Source organism: Diuraphis noxia, unplaced genomic scaffold, assembly GCF_037042655.1.
Source record: "Diuraphis noxia isolate RWA-SAM2 unplaced genomic scaffold, SU_Dnox_SAM2 contig0002, whole genome shotgun sequence".
Classification (NCBI taxonomy): domain Eukaryota; kingdom Metazoa; phylum Arthropoda; class Insecta; order Hemiptera; family Aphididae; genus Diuraphis; species Diuraphis noxia.
In genome coordinates this window covers 37824717-37844954 of record NW_028301712.1, presented here as the reverse complement: position 1 = coordinate 37844954, position 20238 = coordinate 37824717, and the positions used below count along the sequence as shown (strand labels likewise).

The 20238-nt window shown below is 27.1% G+C and overlaps 1 protein-coding gene across 3 annotated transcripts in view; it reads right to left on the bottom strand.

Moving 5' to 3' along the window:
- LOC107162912 (inverted formin-2-like) overlaps positions 1–20238 on the bottom strand; it is a 57871-nt gene that overhangs the window by 26168 nt on the left and 11465 nt on the right. For 2 of the 3 annotated variants that reach the window (XM_015510068.2, XM_015510071.2), the window contains exon 2: positions 18432–18665. In XM_015510068.2, the coding sequence (XP_015365554.2) occupies positions 18432–18658 (227 nt within the window). In that variant the 5' untranslated portion in view covers positions 18659–18665. Of the gene's footprint in view, positions 1–18431; positions 18666–19813; positions 20006–20238 lie in introns of those variants that run through there. The other variant, XM_015510069.2, reaches the window with a different exon arrangement.

Below are 20238 nucleotides of genomic sequence, written 5' to 3'. Positions count from 1 at the left end.
CAAATTATTCTTTCGTGGTTTTTATTTATTTATTTTTTAATTTTATATAATTAATTTCATCTATTTCCGTAGCATCTTATGATTTTAGATATTATATATTATCGACTTCAATATGTTTTTTTACTGGTTTGATAATCATGACGTCTACGGCAGTACGGCATCTAATATTGTTTTTCATACATATAGGTACCTAATGTTTTATTTCGTGTACTGATTACTTCTATAATATTATATATATCAAGTATATGTATTTAAGTACTTAAATTGAATAAGTCTGTCAAGATTAATTTCTATAAGTCAATTTCAATATTTTGGTTTTTACTAAAACACCCAACGTTAATCATGAGTAGACCTGCACGGATTATATGCAATAATAATATAATTATATGCATATTATAATAACCTTTTTTTTTACCAAGTATGCATATTTCATTGATTCGTGATGTAAATGATATATAATCGTATTTTATACAAAAAACACACTGATTAAAACACATACTATATAGACTTATAGTAAATATTATAATAGAGTATTTTCACTGCATATAATCCACGGTCTATTCATGAGTCCAAGATCCGGAATTATAATATATGTATTATGTATTTATATACACTTAAAATCGTGTTTAATACGCACACGCATTTATTTGTTATTAATATATGGAAAAACTGAAAATAAAATAAAACTTTGAATAAATGTATTTATGAAAAATATTTTCGAAAATTTTGCATTAACGCGTATTATTTTTTCAGACAATTTGAATTTTTTTTATTTTGGTAGGTATCATAAACTCTTAAAAGGCGGCACATCCGTCGATCACGGTAAGATACCAAACCGCTTCGGTGTTGTCACGAGGAGCCTAATACGAATGTTAATAATATGAGTAGTATATAACCACTGGTATTATCTGTATTTAAAATAATCAGGAATGTCACTACAATTTTAGTGAACCGTTTATAGATAAAAAGTATGAACGATAAAGATATCTAAAATTTCAATTCCGCTATAACAAAAATTTAAGTTATGAAAATATAAAATATTTTTTTGTGTTCCATCTAATAATATACATGCTACATTAATTTTTGCTAAAAGCGCTCAATTTCACAGCTAAATGCAATGCTTAATAATAATGAAAATTTGCGCATTTCAAAGAGATACTAAACTAGACATATGCGATAATATTAGATCTTGATTCGAGTTTAAGATACTAATATGTTTTAATTACTTTACAAAACATGTTTATAGAAAATATATTAACGCGTAGAATTCCGAGCCATATGAACCATATCAATTTAGGCGTACAACACATTCCTGAACACTTCACACGGACACGGTCGTTTGGAGTAAAATATAATTTTGGTCGCATTATGTCATTATTATTATATTTAAGAGAGAGAATAAGACCGTATGTGTGTGTTAGAGAGAGAGAGAGAGAGACATATATAGAAGCAACTGTCGTAACTACTATATATACAATTCCGTTTGTCGTCGACATTTTTTCGTTCATTCATTATTATTTTTGAAAACGCGGTATTTATAAATTTTACAATAATAAATGATGCAGTAGATAATGTTGATGTGTCTGTTGAAGTTCACGTGATTGCAGTACATACATAACAGCTAGCTGTCGTTAACGACGGGGGTGGGTATCCGCTCCCTCCGGTCATTGGTGTAGCATGCATATGGACCACACATGTTTCACGCCTAGCACCCCCGATTGTGGTTTTTCGACAGATACAAAAATGTCAAAAAACAAAAAACATCGCTTGTGAATGATGAAATATGAATTAAAGGTTCAATGGAACCATACACAAGCGCTAGCGATTACATATTTTGTGAGTTATAAATATAACTAAAGTATATAATATAATAATATAGACATTGTATAATATTATAATACTATTGTGACTGATTGTGTGACTAAGCGAGCGGGTGCTAAATCTGGCACTCGGGTAGAGTATATTATCTAGTCCTTAAATCGGTAAATCTCGAACTAAGTATCGTGTCGATATTAGTGTTTGATATTATTGCAATTTATTACCAAAAGGAATGGTTTGATGTTACAACCCTTTCAGTATTTTTAAAAATTTAAATTACAAAATAGATAAATTTATTCAATGAGGTTCAATACAGTTAGATTACAAAGTAATTTTAATCGTATTTCTGTTTTCAATTATTGATAAATTTTAGTTTGTAGCAAATAATTATTGCGTGGTTTACGAAATGATCATTATCTATCACTTTTATTTCCATTACTCACAGACAAAAAGACTTCAACTTACGTCAAGCTATTTAAAAATATCATAAATTTGTGTAGGTAATGCACGTGAACTTTATAGTTTATATAAAACCAAATTTATTCATATATGATTTCTATGAAGCAATCAATGTATAGCATTGAGACAAGTGTGGGATGACACTAAAATATCTGGTTGCAAATTTTTCATCTAATAACTCAATCGTGGGATAGAAAAATTCAGGAATTCTTTGATATCTAATGTATATCAAAATTCAAAATAATAAAACAGAAAATAACAAGGGACTAAACTATACATTTGGGTATATCCATTACTATATCTTTAAACAAGATCAATGAATATGTATTGAATGTTTTATGTCATCGATTCCTAATTACATAAAATTCAAAAATATGCGGATTATTTATTTATCATATAGGAATTAGGAGGGTAAATTTCTATCAATAATTTGTACTGCAGATTTCGTGTCACTAGCTCACTTACAAATGCTTACGAATCAACGATTTAATTCCGAGTTATATCACCCACATTCTACTACACATGTCACATACCACTTTTCGGACGTACGGACAGACGTATGTTTTATTAATAATCGAAGTGTTAATTATATTATAATATACATAAAAAAGGTATACTATTATAAACATTTTATTTATATTACTTTATATACATTTTAATAGTTTTCTAGAAATTTAACTATACAAAAGAACTTGATTGATCAATGATTAAAATTATAATATGTTAATCTGTTGAAAAAAAAATGTTAAGTTATTAAAAAGTATCGCAAATTACAATTATTGTAGTTACAAGATGGCGTAGATTACATGATTCCCGTTTATTTAGTTTTACGTGCCGCAAACTTCAAGCTTAAAAAGTAGCCCAAATTGCATATTATATGTATGTATATATTAATTTATTTTTGGCTGTTTTTCGCATAAATTACATATTATGCCCACTAGGTAACGCATATTTTGTTTTCAGTCACCACCCATGCAGGGATTTGGATACAAGACAAAAACCTGGTTATGTAGACACACATGCTGCAATTGTACGATGTAATATGGAAGCGTGAAACCATTATTAAGGTTGTATAATTAATAACAATATATCACAATAATACACTCATCAACTAAATTTTATCGAGCAGAACGAAAAAAACATTTTTCAAGTCAGTAAATTATTAAATTCAGCCCCCAACCATGATTTATTTTTCGAGACAATATTGCGCATGTACAGTAACGACGATCGTGTACCACGACCTACGTCGTCGTTTCATTCGATATCTAAAATATGGTATACAATTATTATTATAATATATCTGGTGTTTTTCATCTGTCTTGTAAATTATCAGCACCCACCACGCACGTAAGGCGTATTATTATCACACAGCAACAACCCTATAGCAGTGTATATAAAATGGTATAAAATATTTTACAAATATCATTTGTGTATTGTAAACACTAAGTGTGTGTTGTCACAATTAGTCACTTGGATTGTTTTAATTCAAAGGATGTATGTAACTCTTATCCTACCTTCTAAATCCCATTTTATTTTAATGCCGTAACCATTTGTGTTTTTTTTTTTCAATTTTTTAATCGATGAAAACACTATACTATGGTAGCGACAGGCTGCAGCTGTGGCAACAGCTCATGGAACCTAATATACTACATCATGTGTACATACTATATACTATTATGCTAACGCATGAAACGGGACAGCATTTAAAATGCACTCCGATTGTATATTATACGTGTTTGAACATTACGAGCACGCGTATATAGTATTTGTTCGAAAACGGAAGTGAAATAAATTAGATTTTTACGTTTTAACGCGTTTTAAAAACGAACTGCGGAACAACAGAATATAATAATATAATATAGTCATAATAGTACAATAACAACAACAATAATGATAATATCATTATTCATTATTCATTATACGTACCTATACTACGAGAAAGGGGTTCGTCCTCAACGCCACCGAAAGGATATTATAATGATATGTGTGTATTGTAACAACGCTGTACCTTTATGCACACATTGAGAATTGAACATTATAAACATATATTATAGTGTCGTAAAATAACATAATATTAGATTATAATCAGACATAAGATGACTGAAAAAACTCGTATTTGATATTATACATATTATTGGTTGGTTCCTCTAGGTTCTAATCGATTTTAGCGCATTTGAATATTGTCATACGCGTATATATTTTTATTTATAATCTATATAAAATATAGAGATTTAACAAAAACCAAGAAAATATATAACATTTTCAAAACCTATAGTATTGTTTTATTTATTACTATTATATTATTCATTTTTTCATTTACATCAAAAAGTATAATTTAACCTACTCAAAATATATGCTTAACTAACAACTAGGATAATATAATATATTAATTTGTTACAATCTATAGACACTATACTAGGCAAATAATAGTGTAGTCTACTATCACTTGCAGAATCTAATCTACAAAATCAAACATAGATACCAAAAATATGCATAATCTTATAATATATATATTAGCTGGGTATTATTTACTTTTATTCCCAAACTATTATTAAAGACAAATTAGACAATTAGTCGATAAAAAATATACAATATATAGTTCACGGTTATAAGAAATATTTCAGACTTTAAACATTTAACTCTGTACGACGTACGCGTACCTATTACATATTTAATATGCTTCAAAACAAAAATCGGCTAGTCGTGTTTATTAATTATAATTACAATATAATATTTTATTGCAATAAATAGTTTGTATAATGGGCATAGAAGCTATTATGCGTATTCGAAATTTGAAACGAGTAGCGCGTTTATAATATACGTATGGTTATTTATTTTTTTTATGACGAGACGCGAAACTTTTAGTATGATATTATTATTATGTGCCGCCTGTCATACACGGACGTAATTGACTGTATGTTTCTATTTCAGAGGCGCCAAAACCTATAATTGAAGATAAAAAGCCCATTAATAAAGATATGTTTTAAAAGCCTATTTTTAAGCGGGCCGTACAAGTGGATTTTTTGGCGCCTAAGTTTACAATTCAAACACTTCACTTTGTACGTTGGTATGTCTACGGCCGAATAAGCTATTTTCGATTTAATTTTGAAATATTATAGCCTATTCCCCGAGATCATTATATTATTACGTATCATATATTGAGTAATTTAAATTTTAAATTTTAATAACAATCTAGAAAATACGATTGTTTTGAAAAATGTTATGCTTAAATACTCGGAGAATGTCACACATTTTTAAAGGATATAATGTTATTTTCTACATATACGAGTTATGTCGATTATTTTGAAACCGGAAAACATAAATGTATTTCAAACCAGCTATACATGGTAAGATTAGAGTCATAAACTAAGGCAGTCACAAGGGGTCGTATACACTTCAGGAATGTCTAATAACTGTATAACAATAATTTTCATAAATATTGTGTTATCGATTGAAATTTATAAAATGTCAACATTTAAAATTAAAATTAAAAATAATTATGACGTAATAAATGCATTTATATTTATTAAGATTATATTATTCTCAATACGATTATTTTATGTTAAATTGTTATTACTATATTGTTGAATGGCGAGGGAGAGAGGCCACAGACTACAGTCAAGTTTTCTGTGATCTGCAACTTTTTCACATTCCCTAGTTAAATCAACGCAAAATATGTCACTGGCCACTGCAATTAAATTACCTATATAGCTACGTATATATATATAGTTTAAACATTGCCAAAATTCGTTTTTTTTCCTAGGTTAGGTTAACCTTACCTATGTACCTAAGTATATAGTATATTATTATAGTTATAAATTTATATTATATATTACTAGTTAGTAGTTTGTGAATAGATTATATTATATTATTATTTTATTAAACAGTTGTTGTTAGAACACGCTCAAAACAATATTGACTCCCCATTTCAATGTGTGCACTGCAAACACGGATTTTTAATATAATGTGGTGAAATAATATTTGAATTTCAGCTAATACATAGTATTTTTTAAATTTTCTTATGACAAAATTAACTGACAAGTGATTACTTATTTCGACAATTAATATCGATTTGTAGATCATAATAAAACATAATATAGTAAATATTATATTATGGTTAGTGGTATAGTTCGATAGAACATATATAAAGACAGTAATTAAGACAAAATATAGGTCATAATATAAAATAGTGATTTTAATATGATAATAGTTGATTTTATATTTGTTTCAAGAAAAGATAGTGCCTTTGGCAAGAAGTGTAATTATAACTAAAATAAATGAGCGGGCTAATGACAGTGTTTAAGTCTGAACGAATTATAATAAAATATTGGAGCTAGACGGGGTCACAAAATAATCGTTGTATATATTTATAATATAGTATTGTCTTTGGATGCATTTGCATATGGGGTTTTTTTTGTAGTTGCGTCTGTATATTCAATGTTCAGTATTTTAGACACTTATACGCAATAGTTATGTAGGTAGTGTGTATTAACTGTACACGTTTTATTATAATAAATAATATTATAATATGTGAGATTTGACAGGATTTCGTGATTCATAAACGAGTATCCGTTTCTATATGTACGTATTCTAATGGCTATACTATTTGTCTTACACGGCGGTGTATATATTGACGTAACGCGATTTATTATAATACATAAATATTCACAGTGACTTGCAACTATTTGTAGTTAATGTATTAATATTAAAAAAACACCTGTACAACGCAAACTCATACATGCAGGTTCATAAAGTCTCGAGTACGGGTATCGGATGATAATATAATAATTGTGTAGTCTACACGACGACGTGGGTGTAAAACCATCGGTTGGTACAGTACGTATATAGCTAGTACCTATTACTTCAGGAGGTATTCGTGTAGTATAATATACCTAACGTAATAATACACTATTATATCGGTTGTTGTGAACGAACATCAATTTCTTAAAATCCGCGAATGGACAATTCGATGATATTGATGAAAACGAAAAATCGCGAAACTCAAGACGCAAATAAGGTACACCTCGTTAACGCGATTGACAATGGTTATTTACCATTTAGTATTTGCATATTTATATATGTCACAATAAATACGCTTCACACAGTCATACGTAAATATTGAGTAATGAGTACTAACAATGATATCATAACGATTTGCAAAAATGAGGGTCGGCATAACGACTGACGAGGCTCTTGACTAATATATTCGGTAGGTATACTCGTGCGTCAAATTTTGAAAAGAGCAAACAAATATCGTTGATCGCTGAGGAATGGTGCAAGAAATTTGTGTATTTATAAGTAGAGGGAAAAGCTTAAGCACCCGACCACATTATAAGGTTTCGCGGTTGTGAGTAGGTTAGACAATAACAGGCAATGGTTTTGACAAAAGGTTTAAGGTGCCTACCTATACTTATTGAATTTGAAAAAAAAAACAGTCAAACAAAACAGCGCAATTACAATAACTTAGTTAATATAATATATCCACGCTGCACATTTGGCAAGTGCATATTATTATTATAATATATAAAATAATACACAGACTAAAAAAAAAGAGTGGTTACTTATATTACTGCTGCGCCTACCCGTAATAAATTGTGGAGTTTACACACTTAAAGTGCATTCGACGTAATTATCAATTGAATTGAAACAATGGAACCAAGTGAATAACAAAAAAATAACAATGAACGCAATTCGAATGAAATTAGTGCTTGTACGTGCATTTTTATATACGGACTGACACATTTTACTAACTACACTAATTTTGTAAGTTAATTTTAGAAGTTTTACAAAATAAAATAATTATTACCTTGCATAGTCTTAACTCTAAAATTCTAAAGCATTTATAATAATACACATTAAAAAAAAAGTACAGTTATCAATGTTATCATACCTAGTAATTGACGATTTTTTAAATATTTTAATCAATAAACATAAATTTAGAATTTAGATAAGTTGAGTAAAATCACAGAGTCCCCTGCACAGATAATTTATGGTCCACGCTCAAATAAATATTATGTATTAAACATAGTTAAATGTATCATTATGTATAATAATATTATAATATAAAATATAAATTTACGTTTTGGTGGACAATAATAATGATACATGTATATAAGTACATTAATAATGCTTATTACATTTTGTCAATTTTGAAAAACTTATCACATAAGTAGAGTATCCTATTGGTGAAATGTACCCACGATGGTAACATACATATTGGCAATATATTTTATGACATACAGTACATGCATATGCACATACAGTACCTATAATACATGCAATATTATAATGATTTTACAAACGCATGATTCGGTAAATTAAATTAAATTTCATATATTTTGAAATTCACATAATTTGCTTTAAAATTTAATATCAAGAAAAAAAAATTCAAGAGGAACCTTAAATAATATTCTCATTTATAAATTTGATAATAGATTAATTCATTGTAATGTTAAATATAATTAAGTGAAATAGATTTTTCTGAACGTTAAATTTACCATGTGCGTTAGTAATCGTAGACAACACATGCGGGTGTAATGTAGATAGAAATAAAGATAAAAATAAACATTGTTCAACATTTTAATAAAATTCTATTGACATGCCTATAAAGTATAAAGGGGTGAAATTAAACTTTGTTCAATCTATTTAGAATATGAATACATCAGTTTGTATATACCACTGTCGGGTGGATTATGCTGGTGGTGGAGTGTGAGATACATGCGCGAAAGGTTTTTGTTTGTCGAGTATCGACTAATGTATTCTTTATTTTGAATAGAATTTATAATATAAGTAAAAATGTAATAAATTATAATATATTAATATGGACTCTGTATCAGAAAATATTTTACCATTTTTATTTATCATCTCCAAAAATATTACGAATATGTTCTGTAGATATCTATATACTATTAATTTATGTGCTAATAAATTATCAAATTAAATTGATATATAGGCAATGAAAAAACTTGTTTTCAAAAATACATACAACAAAATTGAAAAATTGATTTACTTTTACTAATAATTTTAATTTACTATAGTTAACTAAACCAAACCGATAATCTACATTAAAATAGAGTTACACCTCGACTTTTTGATTACCTATAATATAAATAATATTTCATGTACTGCAGCTTCTATAGGTAATAATTAAATTAGCATTAAATAAAATAAAAATTCATAAAATAATATGATTGTAAAACAAAAATCTAAGTACCTAGTAGATTAATATAGGGAGGCGTTAAAATTATTCACTCTTCCCCCTCTTGATCGAGTTTCAGATACGCTACTGGTATATATGGTATGAAAAATATATCATGTAGGCGAATGCAATGTAGGGGGTCTTAAGATTTTACGTCCATCATCATATTATTATCACAACACATTAATAATAATAGGTATATTATTTAAATATTAAAACAAAAGTAAATACAATAAGTACTTAGGTTGGCAAATATAATACTAAATACACGGTGACTCTGCACTGTGTATATATAAGAATATAAGATTATACTAGACAATTGTACAACCAACAGAGGGCTATATAGGTACTATACAGTTATACAGTTAGTGCTTCTTTCACGAATATACGATGGTGATGGCCACGCAATGATTTCTGTATTAACAATGTATAATAATAATATTACCTATATAATATTATATTATTATGCTTAAAACAATCACTCGCTATTTATTTTATTTTACTGTCATTGTTGCATTCCGATAACGCTTGTTTCTATAATATGTATTATTATTATACAATATTATTCATATCGATCGGCACGATCTCGATAATTGGCCACCCACCCACGTGGATATTAGCGAACATTGTCGTGGGGCTGATGTAGAATAGGGAATGTAATATATAACATGGGTATATTATAAAGATTAAAGGTAATTCTCGACGACGTCTATAGGTACATCGAAAGGTTGTTTTTTTTACGTGTAATTTAAATTGTGGGCTATAGGGGGTTGTCACTACGCGTTGTGTACAAAAACGTTTTGGTAGTTATTACAGAATAACAAATTAATTAAATTATGTAAACACATTGCGAACTTCAAGTGCATGTGGCCCGATGTAAACACATAAGTGCACAACTTATTCAGATCATGGTGGTGATAAAATCTTATTAATCTAAGTACCTAGGTTCTTACCAAACAACAACATAATCATTAATTATTATAGTTTGCCTGTACGCCGCGAACGATATACAAATTCACACATTTTATCTGCGAGTCATAAGTATATAATTTATAATGTAGGTCCATATAAGAATTTATAATTAATTATTACGTTCAGTATAATTATATACTTATGTCTGATTAGTGATTATATGTATAATTAGTTAATTAAGCGATATACAACACAACAGTAGCCCGAATATAGCACAATATCAAAAAATAGTTTTGGCTGCATACCAAAAGATTAAAACTGTGTTAGAGATGTTTTTGTGTAAAGTGATTTGTTTTTGAAAAATGCACCCTATATGTAGGTAGACTATGTTGCAGCCTTGCAGGCGTGCAGATAGTAAAACATAGATACGTTTGAATGTGCATTGTATGATACCAATTAGTATTACACTGAATTAATGACATTCATACTAAATAAGTCTAAATAAGTATGATGTATTTTTATTTATTATAAACAAGGTGATTCTTTTAAAGTTTTTTACTTATTTACAGATAGGCATTTTTGGTATTCAAATCTTTTGCTTGTATATAATTGGAAGTCATTACTTAAAAAACAAGTAGAATATTTTAACTTTTCAGAATGATGATTCACGTTTTTAATTTGATATTCCAAAGCAAAATATTTTCTGAGAGTTTTAATAAATAAAATCTAATTTTGAAGTACAGAAGCAATAACTAATAAGTAACAAGTAATTTTTTAAACTTTTAAAGTTCATACGAGCCAAATGTAGTGGCACGGCGGTAACTCACAAAATATATTAGGCCACTTTAAAAATGTTTTTTTTTTTTTTTTGTAATTAACTCAAATTGTGTAACAAAATGTATTTAAAAAAAAAAATAACACTGAGAAATGTTTTGTTTGTCTTTAAAAGATTTACCTTGTGTGTAGAATAATATAATACTCTATACCTATTTAATATACGTATTGACAATATTATGTCATAATAATGAGTATTTACTATTTAAGAATACCCAAATATTGTACTGTCTCCGAGACTCCGTCTTACAAGTATGTAATATAACAAATTTACGTTCAGTAGATCACGGTTCTCTGTTAATAATTAAAGTGATTTGACCTCTTATACAATTTAAAGGTAAGAACATTATCTGAGTTCGTATGTTGGGTTTTTACGATAGTTCCGTTTTCATGTGTGTTAAGATAATTTTTAATTTACGCTATATTACGCAAAACATTGGACTATTGAAAAAATCACACAGATAATGCTCTTATACTTTTACATTTTATGAGAAGTCAATATTCACTTTAATTTTTAAAGTAACGGAGCTAAACGTGATCTGCTGATCGTGAATTGGCTATGTTATACACTTGAAAGACAGAGACAACACATCCTCACACGTCCTCTTAATATTGCTTGCATGTAGGTTGTGCTACCGATTTTGGACGGGCGTACCTAATACAATGGGCGGCGAACGCGTTTCAACCTGTACGATGGCGATATGATTATTATTACCGATGCAGTTGATATATTATTTGCGGCTAAAATGCAAGTGTACACAATAATATATAATATGTATTATATACAATATATTTTATTCATAATAATATGATGTGTGTGTGAGTTTCAACGGACGACCGGAAATTAACGCAATGATAGTTCTCCAACCCCCGAAACGTGAATCGTGTTCAATATTACGGTATACACGATACACCGACACATATTAGGCGCACGCGCATACCGTTGAAACATCCGGTATTGAATGGTACCTATATAGGTACACGGAGGATTCATCTCGATCGCAGTCGTCGGAAAAAAACGTGTTTTTATAATATTAATATATAAAAATATTATTAAAACATTTTTTATGATAAATAAAACGATACATAAAGTATTCTTTAAATAAAAAAAATATTTTAATTATAATCTTCAATTACACGAAATACCTATAGGTACTCAAAATATACGCATCGAATATCGATCCGTTCTAAATGTCAACATTTGGTCGGCTGTTATTGTAGTTGTAACCTGTGGGAATTTATCTGTTAAACAATACGCCAATACGCTAAGTTGCGTTCTTATACGCAAATTTAAATTAACTTATTTTTAAAATTATACGACTGACGCGGGTATATCGTATATACGCAATAACTCATTTAACAATAATATGTATGTGTTGACTGTTGAGAACTACATATTCGACACGGTTATAAACGAAGTCCTATTACATTTGTCCTACGTCGAGCGAGCCAACTTGCGTCATGGAAAAATGTAAAATATCTTAATGGATATTTTATAACCTTTTACAGTTAACACTAATAATTGTTTTAGATTAATATTTTTACAACTATGTGTACAACTATAAAACGATAATATTACTATACAACCTTAAAACTTCATTATTTATTAGTTTATACATTTTAAACAAACGCGGCTAAAAACATACCTTATAATTTATAGGCTGTTATAAAATCAAGATCGATAAATTATTTATTATTATTCTAATATTCTAATTTTTCATTACATAAATCGTTTTCAATAAGCTATTAATAATTTTATTATACGTAGATTTATAAACACTGATGTACCCTACTGTGCTCAAATTCAAAGTTTCAAAATTATGTTCATTATATTTAAATGTTATGTTTTCCTTTAGATGACTTTTGTGAAGTAAGTGCTTCCACAATAATAATTGTACCTATTAAATTAAACTTAAGTCGGTAACTTGGCACATTTATTCAAAAAACCGTAAGGATAACAATATATAGTTATATATAGCCTTATGTCCTATAGTACAGGACTACAGGCAAACTTAAAAATGTAAGAGATTAAAGTTTAAATTCTAACCATTAAATTATTATTTCTCGTTCTTCAGCAGTAGATAAGTTGTGATAAATTATTTGTATATATAGATTTTTAAATCCTTCAGCGATTTTGATAAATCGATGTTATTGCTTTTGGTATTTACTTTGTTTACTCGAATAATCTTACAAACTACCTACGGAACATAGCATTAAATGTATACATTTTTATAATAATATGCTATTATAAATAAATATATATTTGTTTAACTGGTTTATACATTTTTACCAGTTTTAAGGTCTGGTTACCATCCATGAAATATTGAGTAACTATATATTAACTAGAGTGATTATGTATTTTAAACGAAACACATCTATCCGCAATAAATATTTACTCTGATGAGCGAATATGCGTATTTTCACGACGATGTGGCAGTAATCTTCAGCTCTTAGTGCTCTCACTACTAGGACCATCGTCATGTTTACAGAATTAAACTTAGGATTAAGTAATTTTTATGACTCATCGCCTAAAACGGTGTGTATATTATACAATATTACTCATAATTCCGACAAGACTTATAGTAAATGTAAGCCAATCAATCACCATTTATTACATATATGCAATCAACCAAATTAGTGTAATTACTAATATAAATAAATAAATACAAATAATAGGAAATTGTTATAATACTATATGTCTATATATATATATATATATATATATATATATATATAATATATTATATTGTACGTCAAGCTACATTTTAAATATTTAAAACTTAATACATGTTTGGTGTCATAACTTTCCAACTGGGATTATCTCTGTATAAGATAATGTAAAATAAAAATGTTTTCAAGCTTAATATAAGTAAAATTTAAGTATTCTTAAAAAGACAAGTCAATTCAATTAACTTTTGTTATGGATCAATAAAAAAAAAAATAGTAAATAAATTCAATAAACGTTAAACTTCTATCAGAAATAATATTATTATTAACATAATAACATTCAAATATACAAAAGCGGGTAAGTCGTGGATGTCGCTCTGCTGTACAGTAGGTTACTGCCATGGATGGGATTAAATTAAGTTAGTTAAATAATTTAGTTAAATTTAGAACGGTAAAGTGGCCAGTCCAAAACCAAATTTTCGAGGCGTATAATCATACCTGTACTTATTATTTACACTTGCTTGATATTAAATCAAGCTAATCTTACAATAATATGGTATAATATTAGAAATAGAAATAGAATTATTTTAAATGAATTTATGAAAATATAAAATAAATAAAACTCACAATATTTACAATAGTTTAATGGAAATTATAAACTATAAAAGAAATATGGTAATAAATCAATTATAAACGCGTTATAATAATCATTATATTAAACATATTATAATATCTACAAATACATAACACAGAGTGATCCCAATTTTAGGTCTAGGTCTCCAATAAAGGTGATGAATGATGATATAAATAACAATACAAAAAGTATCGATTTTAAAGTTTTTCATTTTGTTATTTAATTTCACTAATTTAGTGTTTAAAAATAAAAATACCGTATGTACCTATTGCCATGTCTTCTGCAATTATGTATATTACAGTATTGAAATGATCATACCAATAAAAACTAAAAATTATTTTAGTAATTTAATTATTTAAGTCATCGAATACATTGATGAGATACACTTTTATGTTATACATTTTTAAAACTACTGTTATCTTAAAAAATGATGTGTCATTGATTCAAAACTTATTTTGTAAAGATGAAATTTGGTTTTTATATAGGTACCTTAAAGCGAATACATACAAGCCATGAAATAAATGTTAAAATAAATATCTAAAATATCTAAACTTACCATTGTAAATATTTATTCTTAAAACCAATTCTTTTGTTTTCACATCCTCTAAACTCCGCAAGCATAACTAGACATTCTCATAAATTTCAATATACTACTTTTCCTAAAGTAATGAACAAATGAAGAAAATTAAATAAAACGTGTGGGTCATGTGTACGTTATATGATATCGAAAGTCCAACTCGTAGAACTATTTAGCCATAAATTAAGAAGGTACCACTACCTAGTGTATCAAATAATATACTTCTCTTTTAATAGCTTGTTTTCTTGATAATAGTTTGAATCTTAAATTAAAAAGGTAAACACAACTATATAATTCTAATATACCTAACAGCAAACACGATCACGCAATCATACGACAATTGCTATCTTTTCCAATTGTCCAATTCAATGCATAATATCGGTCATATTTAATCGTGGCAAAGAGTTTTCTTATCTAAACTATTTTAATATTTTAAAACATTAAAAACAATAATTTATAAATAAATGACTTTGTTCATGGAAATTTTCGCACCGACGTTATTGCTGAAAGTACCACCGTTTCACATTAACATATTATAGAAGTATAATAAGTAATAACTGTATAAAACGTATTTTCTACATATTTTTTTTTTACTAAATTGTTTAATGTTATGTTTTTAATTTTAGCATTAAGGTTGATACCGGTTTCAATCAGTGTACCAGTCTTTCAATATTTTAAATATTTTGTCTTTTAATTTGTTGGTACTTCCAATTTTTGGGATTTCTTTTATTTCTAATTACTTTGTAACTCGCGTCACCCAAGCTATTCAAAAGTCAAACATTTTTCACATTGATTACATTGATTATCACATAATTATTTTTTGGGATACTGGTTTGATAATTTTTCAATTAACTGGTATTTTTTTTACATCAAATAAATAAAAAAGGTAGGCATGTAAAAATTTATGAAAATCAACCAAGCACCAATCTTGACGATGATAATTTAACAGCTTAATGTTATGGTAAAGATAAAGTAAGAAATAGTTTTTAATTATCAATTATTATACTATTCACAAACAATAAATTTAAATAAAAAATAGTAAATGTAAATTATTGTATTATTTTATTTATTACAATAATATTATGATTACAATCTTATATATTCAATATTCCAAAACTGTGATAATCATGTAAACACTATTGACTATTCAGCACTTGTAAATTGGAAATCTTCAAGTGGTTACTGGTTACTTATTTGATAGATTAGACTTTTTAGACACACTATATTGTAAACAATATGTAATGGTTCTTTAGTCTATTGGGACAATAATGTATTCGTGTTGCCTTAAAAGGTTTTGTATATGCAACATAATTTGACGATTTGTATAGATGTTTGTATGCTTTCGTTATGACAATATTTTGCTGGTTTTAAAAAGTAATGGTTTAAAAACCAAAACAATACGAAGGTCTAATTTAATCTTAATTAAAATATTAATGAGATAAGCGTATTATTTTAAAAAGCATAGACTTAAAAGTAGGAATCCTGAGTAGGAAGTACTTTCTAATATCATAGTATTAATGAGTAATGACTTTATTGAGATTGAATATCATATATATATAAAAAAAAATTAATGATGTATTATTAACTATAACGTGTCCTCGTTCGATGTGTTTAATCTATTATTTGACTGTTCACGATTCTATGCTTACATTGAGGTCCGAAAAAAATATATCTCATTATCAAACACCTACTAACAAGTCTTATGGTTGGTTTCCCTTGACGTATATTTACCATTATAAAATATAGTTTTAAAAATTATACAAACAAAAATGTAAAAATTGCGAAATAAATTTACATTATGTTTTGAATAGTTAATAAATTTTTACTATTTTTCAGAACTAAAACCACAATTGCGTAACATAACAAATTTTACTCTTAGCAGATCATGTTTTTCTCCGTTAATTCAAAAATTAGAATGAATTATCTCTTATAAAATGTTAAGGTAAAATATTATTTAAATAACCTCGTGGGTTTTTTTCTATATTTTGATTTGAAGGGAGTTATAAATATTTTAAAATGATAAATGTACTAAAATTGTACATCTTAAAATACTTATAACTTGCTTCAAAATTAAAATATAGAAAAAAGCCCACGAGGTCGTTCAAATAATATTCTTACCTTTACATTTTATAAGAGGTCAATTTACTCTAATTTTTAAACTAATGGAGTTAAACGTGATCTGCTGAACGTTAAATTTGGTATGTTACGAATTTGTAAGACGGAGACAACACATGCGAGTATCACGTCCTCTTAAACTATAATGCAATATTTAGCTGAAATACTATATATTTTAGAACTTCATTAATGTATTATTATGTATAAGTAGTAAAAATAAACTAAATAAGTAGTTTTAACTCATTTGAACATAATAATTGACAATTGTATACTTCATTATGGACATAAATGCATATATATTCTATGGTTATTTTGTGAATTATAGTATCTACAGCCCCACCAGTAGGTACATAATATTTTTATGGATATAATATGACCGATATTGTAAGTGTTATAAAATATATATTTTGCTTAGATTCCATGTTTATTGGTGGTGACCTGACCATACCCAATAATATTTACAGTGGCGTATACAGAAGTAGTTCTAGAGCTTTTTTCCTCCTAAATGTATTTTTTCTACAAAAATAAATTTTATTTATCATCATAATCAATACAAAAAGTACCTACTTAAGTTCATTATTGGTCATTTTCAATAGACTCTAGTACCTATCATAGTTTCAGCTTTTTTTCTGACATAAAACATTGCTAAACGTCTGTCATAATCTTTTATCAATTATTAACACGTTTATCACAGCCTGAGGAAAATCTATAGATGACTCGGTTAAATTTTCTATACGAAAGTTAAATTTGATATTTAACTCTATAATTTGTTTTAACCACTTATACAAGAAACTATTTAGCAAAATAAACGAAAATGGAGATAATGTTTTGGGCCTGTAATTAATCTTATGTAAAAACCTTAATCGAACTAAGATTCTGCGTGATGACTGCGAATAATCAACTATATTAAGGTATAACTGTATATGCAGTTCATAATATAAAATAAAAACTTGTCTTGATAAAAAATGATAATAATATAAATACCGATAATAAATAATATGGTGTAATCTAATAATATTATTGAAATATTTTGATCACTTCACATTCGCAATTCATTTAAGTTCTATTATAAATATATAATTGTGTATAGGTATATTTATCTAAATGAAATATCTGTTGTGATTATATATAAAAATTAAAAAAGGTTTACGCTTAATGCTCGACATAATAGAAATACCTAAAATACCTATAGATATTAAAAACGTAATGTCACTTACTTGTCAGCTTTTTTTATCAATTTTTTGATTGCCAAATAATTGTCAACGCCAGGTAACTGTAACATTTTTATACAGAGTTCTGGTTCCCATTTTGAAAGGTTTTCACCATTTCTCATGTCAGCCAACAGCTTTGACCCACTAAGCCGATTTTTTTCATTCTTATTTGTTATATTATTGTTAGTCTTTACAAGACTCGCCAATCGCATCCAGTGGTTTTGTGTAGTCATATTTTATCTTAAACATAAATTACAAACATTTAATTATTAATATACCTACGTAAATAATTTTTTTATGAAAAATTGTTATTTCATCATTATCAGGGCGTTCAGAACTATAGTTTTTAAATTTAGTAAGTAAAAATGACGCAAGTCACTGTTGAACGATTTTAAGAAAAACGTGGTTTTGTATAGATTAGATAGTATGATTTACGGCGTTTTAATTATTTGATTATTGCTTATAATATACTTTTGGAGTGATATTTCAGGCATACGGCATATTCATCTACACAAGCCGAATTTCAAAATTATTTATTTGTTTTTACCTCATTTTTATATTTTTTGGGACTAACGCGTTTTTGCTTACGACGGCAGTATGTATAAATATAAGTCATTTTTAAATGCTTTCTTATTTCAAAATAAATCTACGTAACTGTGAAATTGATTTTATCATATATACACATCTAATAATAAAAAATCAACGTCTGGTTGCAAAAAAAAATTTACAAATTTAACTGTTCATTAAAATTATATACAATGAATCAAGAACTACAAAGACGACACTATATTTAATGTTTAAGGAACTGTTAAATATTTATACGACCGATATGAATGTTAGAATGTATGCATGAAATGTCGTATAAATGATTAATTTTATATGCATGCATTTGAATCTATGCTATACATTTCTGGTATAACCGTATAACTATTAAGTAGAAGAAAGACAACAGCCAACAGGAGCAATATTCACGATAAATAAATAATAAACATTCATGATAAGAATAATAATATTAATTAAGTAAACTATAAAATGTATTTTGAAACGCCAATAAACCCGAAAGTTGGGGCGTATATTTTGTTTAATAAATAAAAAATAATAATAATAATAATAATATTCTTATAATGAAGTAAAAAATGAACCTTGAAATTTTAAGAAGAAAAAAACTTAAAAATAATACAAAATAGTAAAAATATTTTTTTTCAAAAATGTTATTTTGTAATGACTTTAAATTATTTAAAATAAATATTTTAAAAACTCAAAATAAATAATGACTAATGAGTGCTAACTGCTTAAATAATTAACATTCGCAAAGTGCATGCCAATACCTGTCGGATGTAATTATAATACCTAAACGTCATAAGAATTTGTTTGTTTAACTGACTCACCGTGATGAAAGACGCTCTTTTTTATAACTGAGAATTTAGCTGTTTACCACCTGAATTGACCTCACCGTTTACCATCAATTTATGAGTGCCAAGTTCAATCACCAAGAATCAATATGTACCTACGATGTACATTTTAATTTGATTTTTTTTTTTAAACCACATATTTATTTTTTTCACGGATTTAAATTATTACTTTATGAAATAAAAATAACTATTGTTTTTCAATTCATTTGCGGCACAATATAATATATAAATACAGATATTAATGTTTGGGTATAAGTATGAATCCAGAAAATGAAAATCGCATATCATAATTAGTAGTAAAAAAATTTATATTTTGTCGGTAAAAATTATAAGATCAAAATAATAAGGTGTATTACATTTGTATATATTATATGTTAAAAATAACTTAAAAAACAAATCTA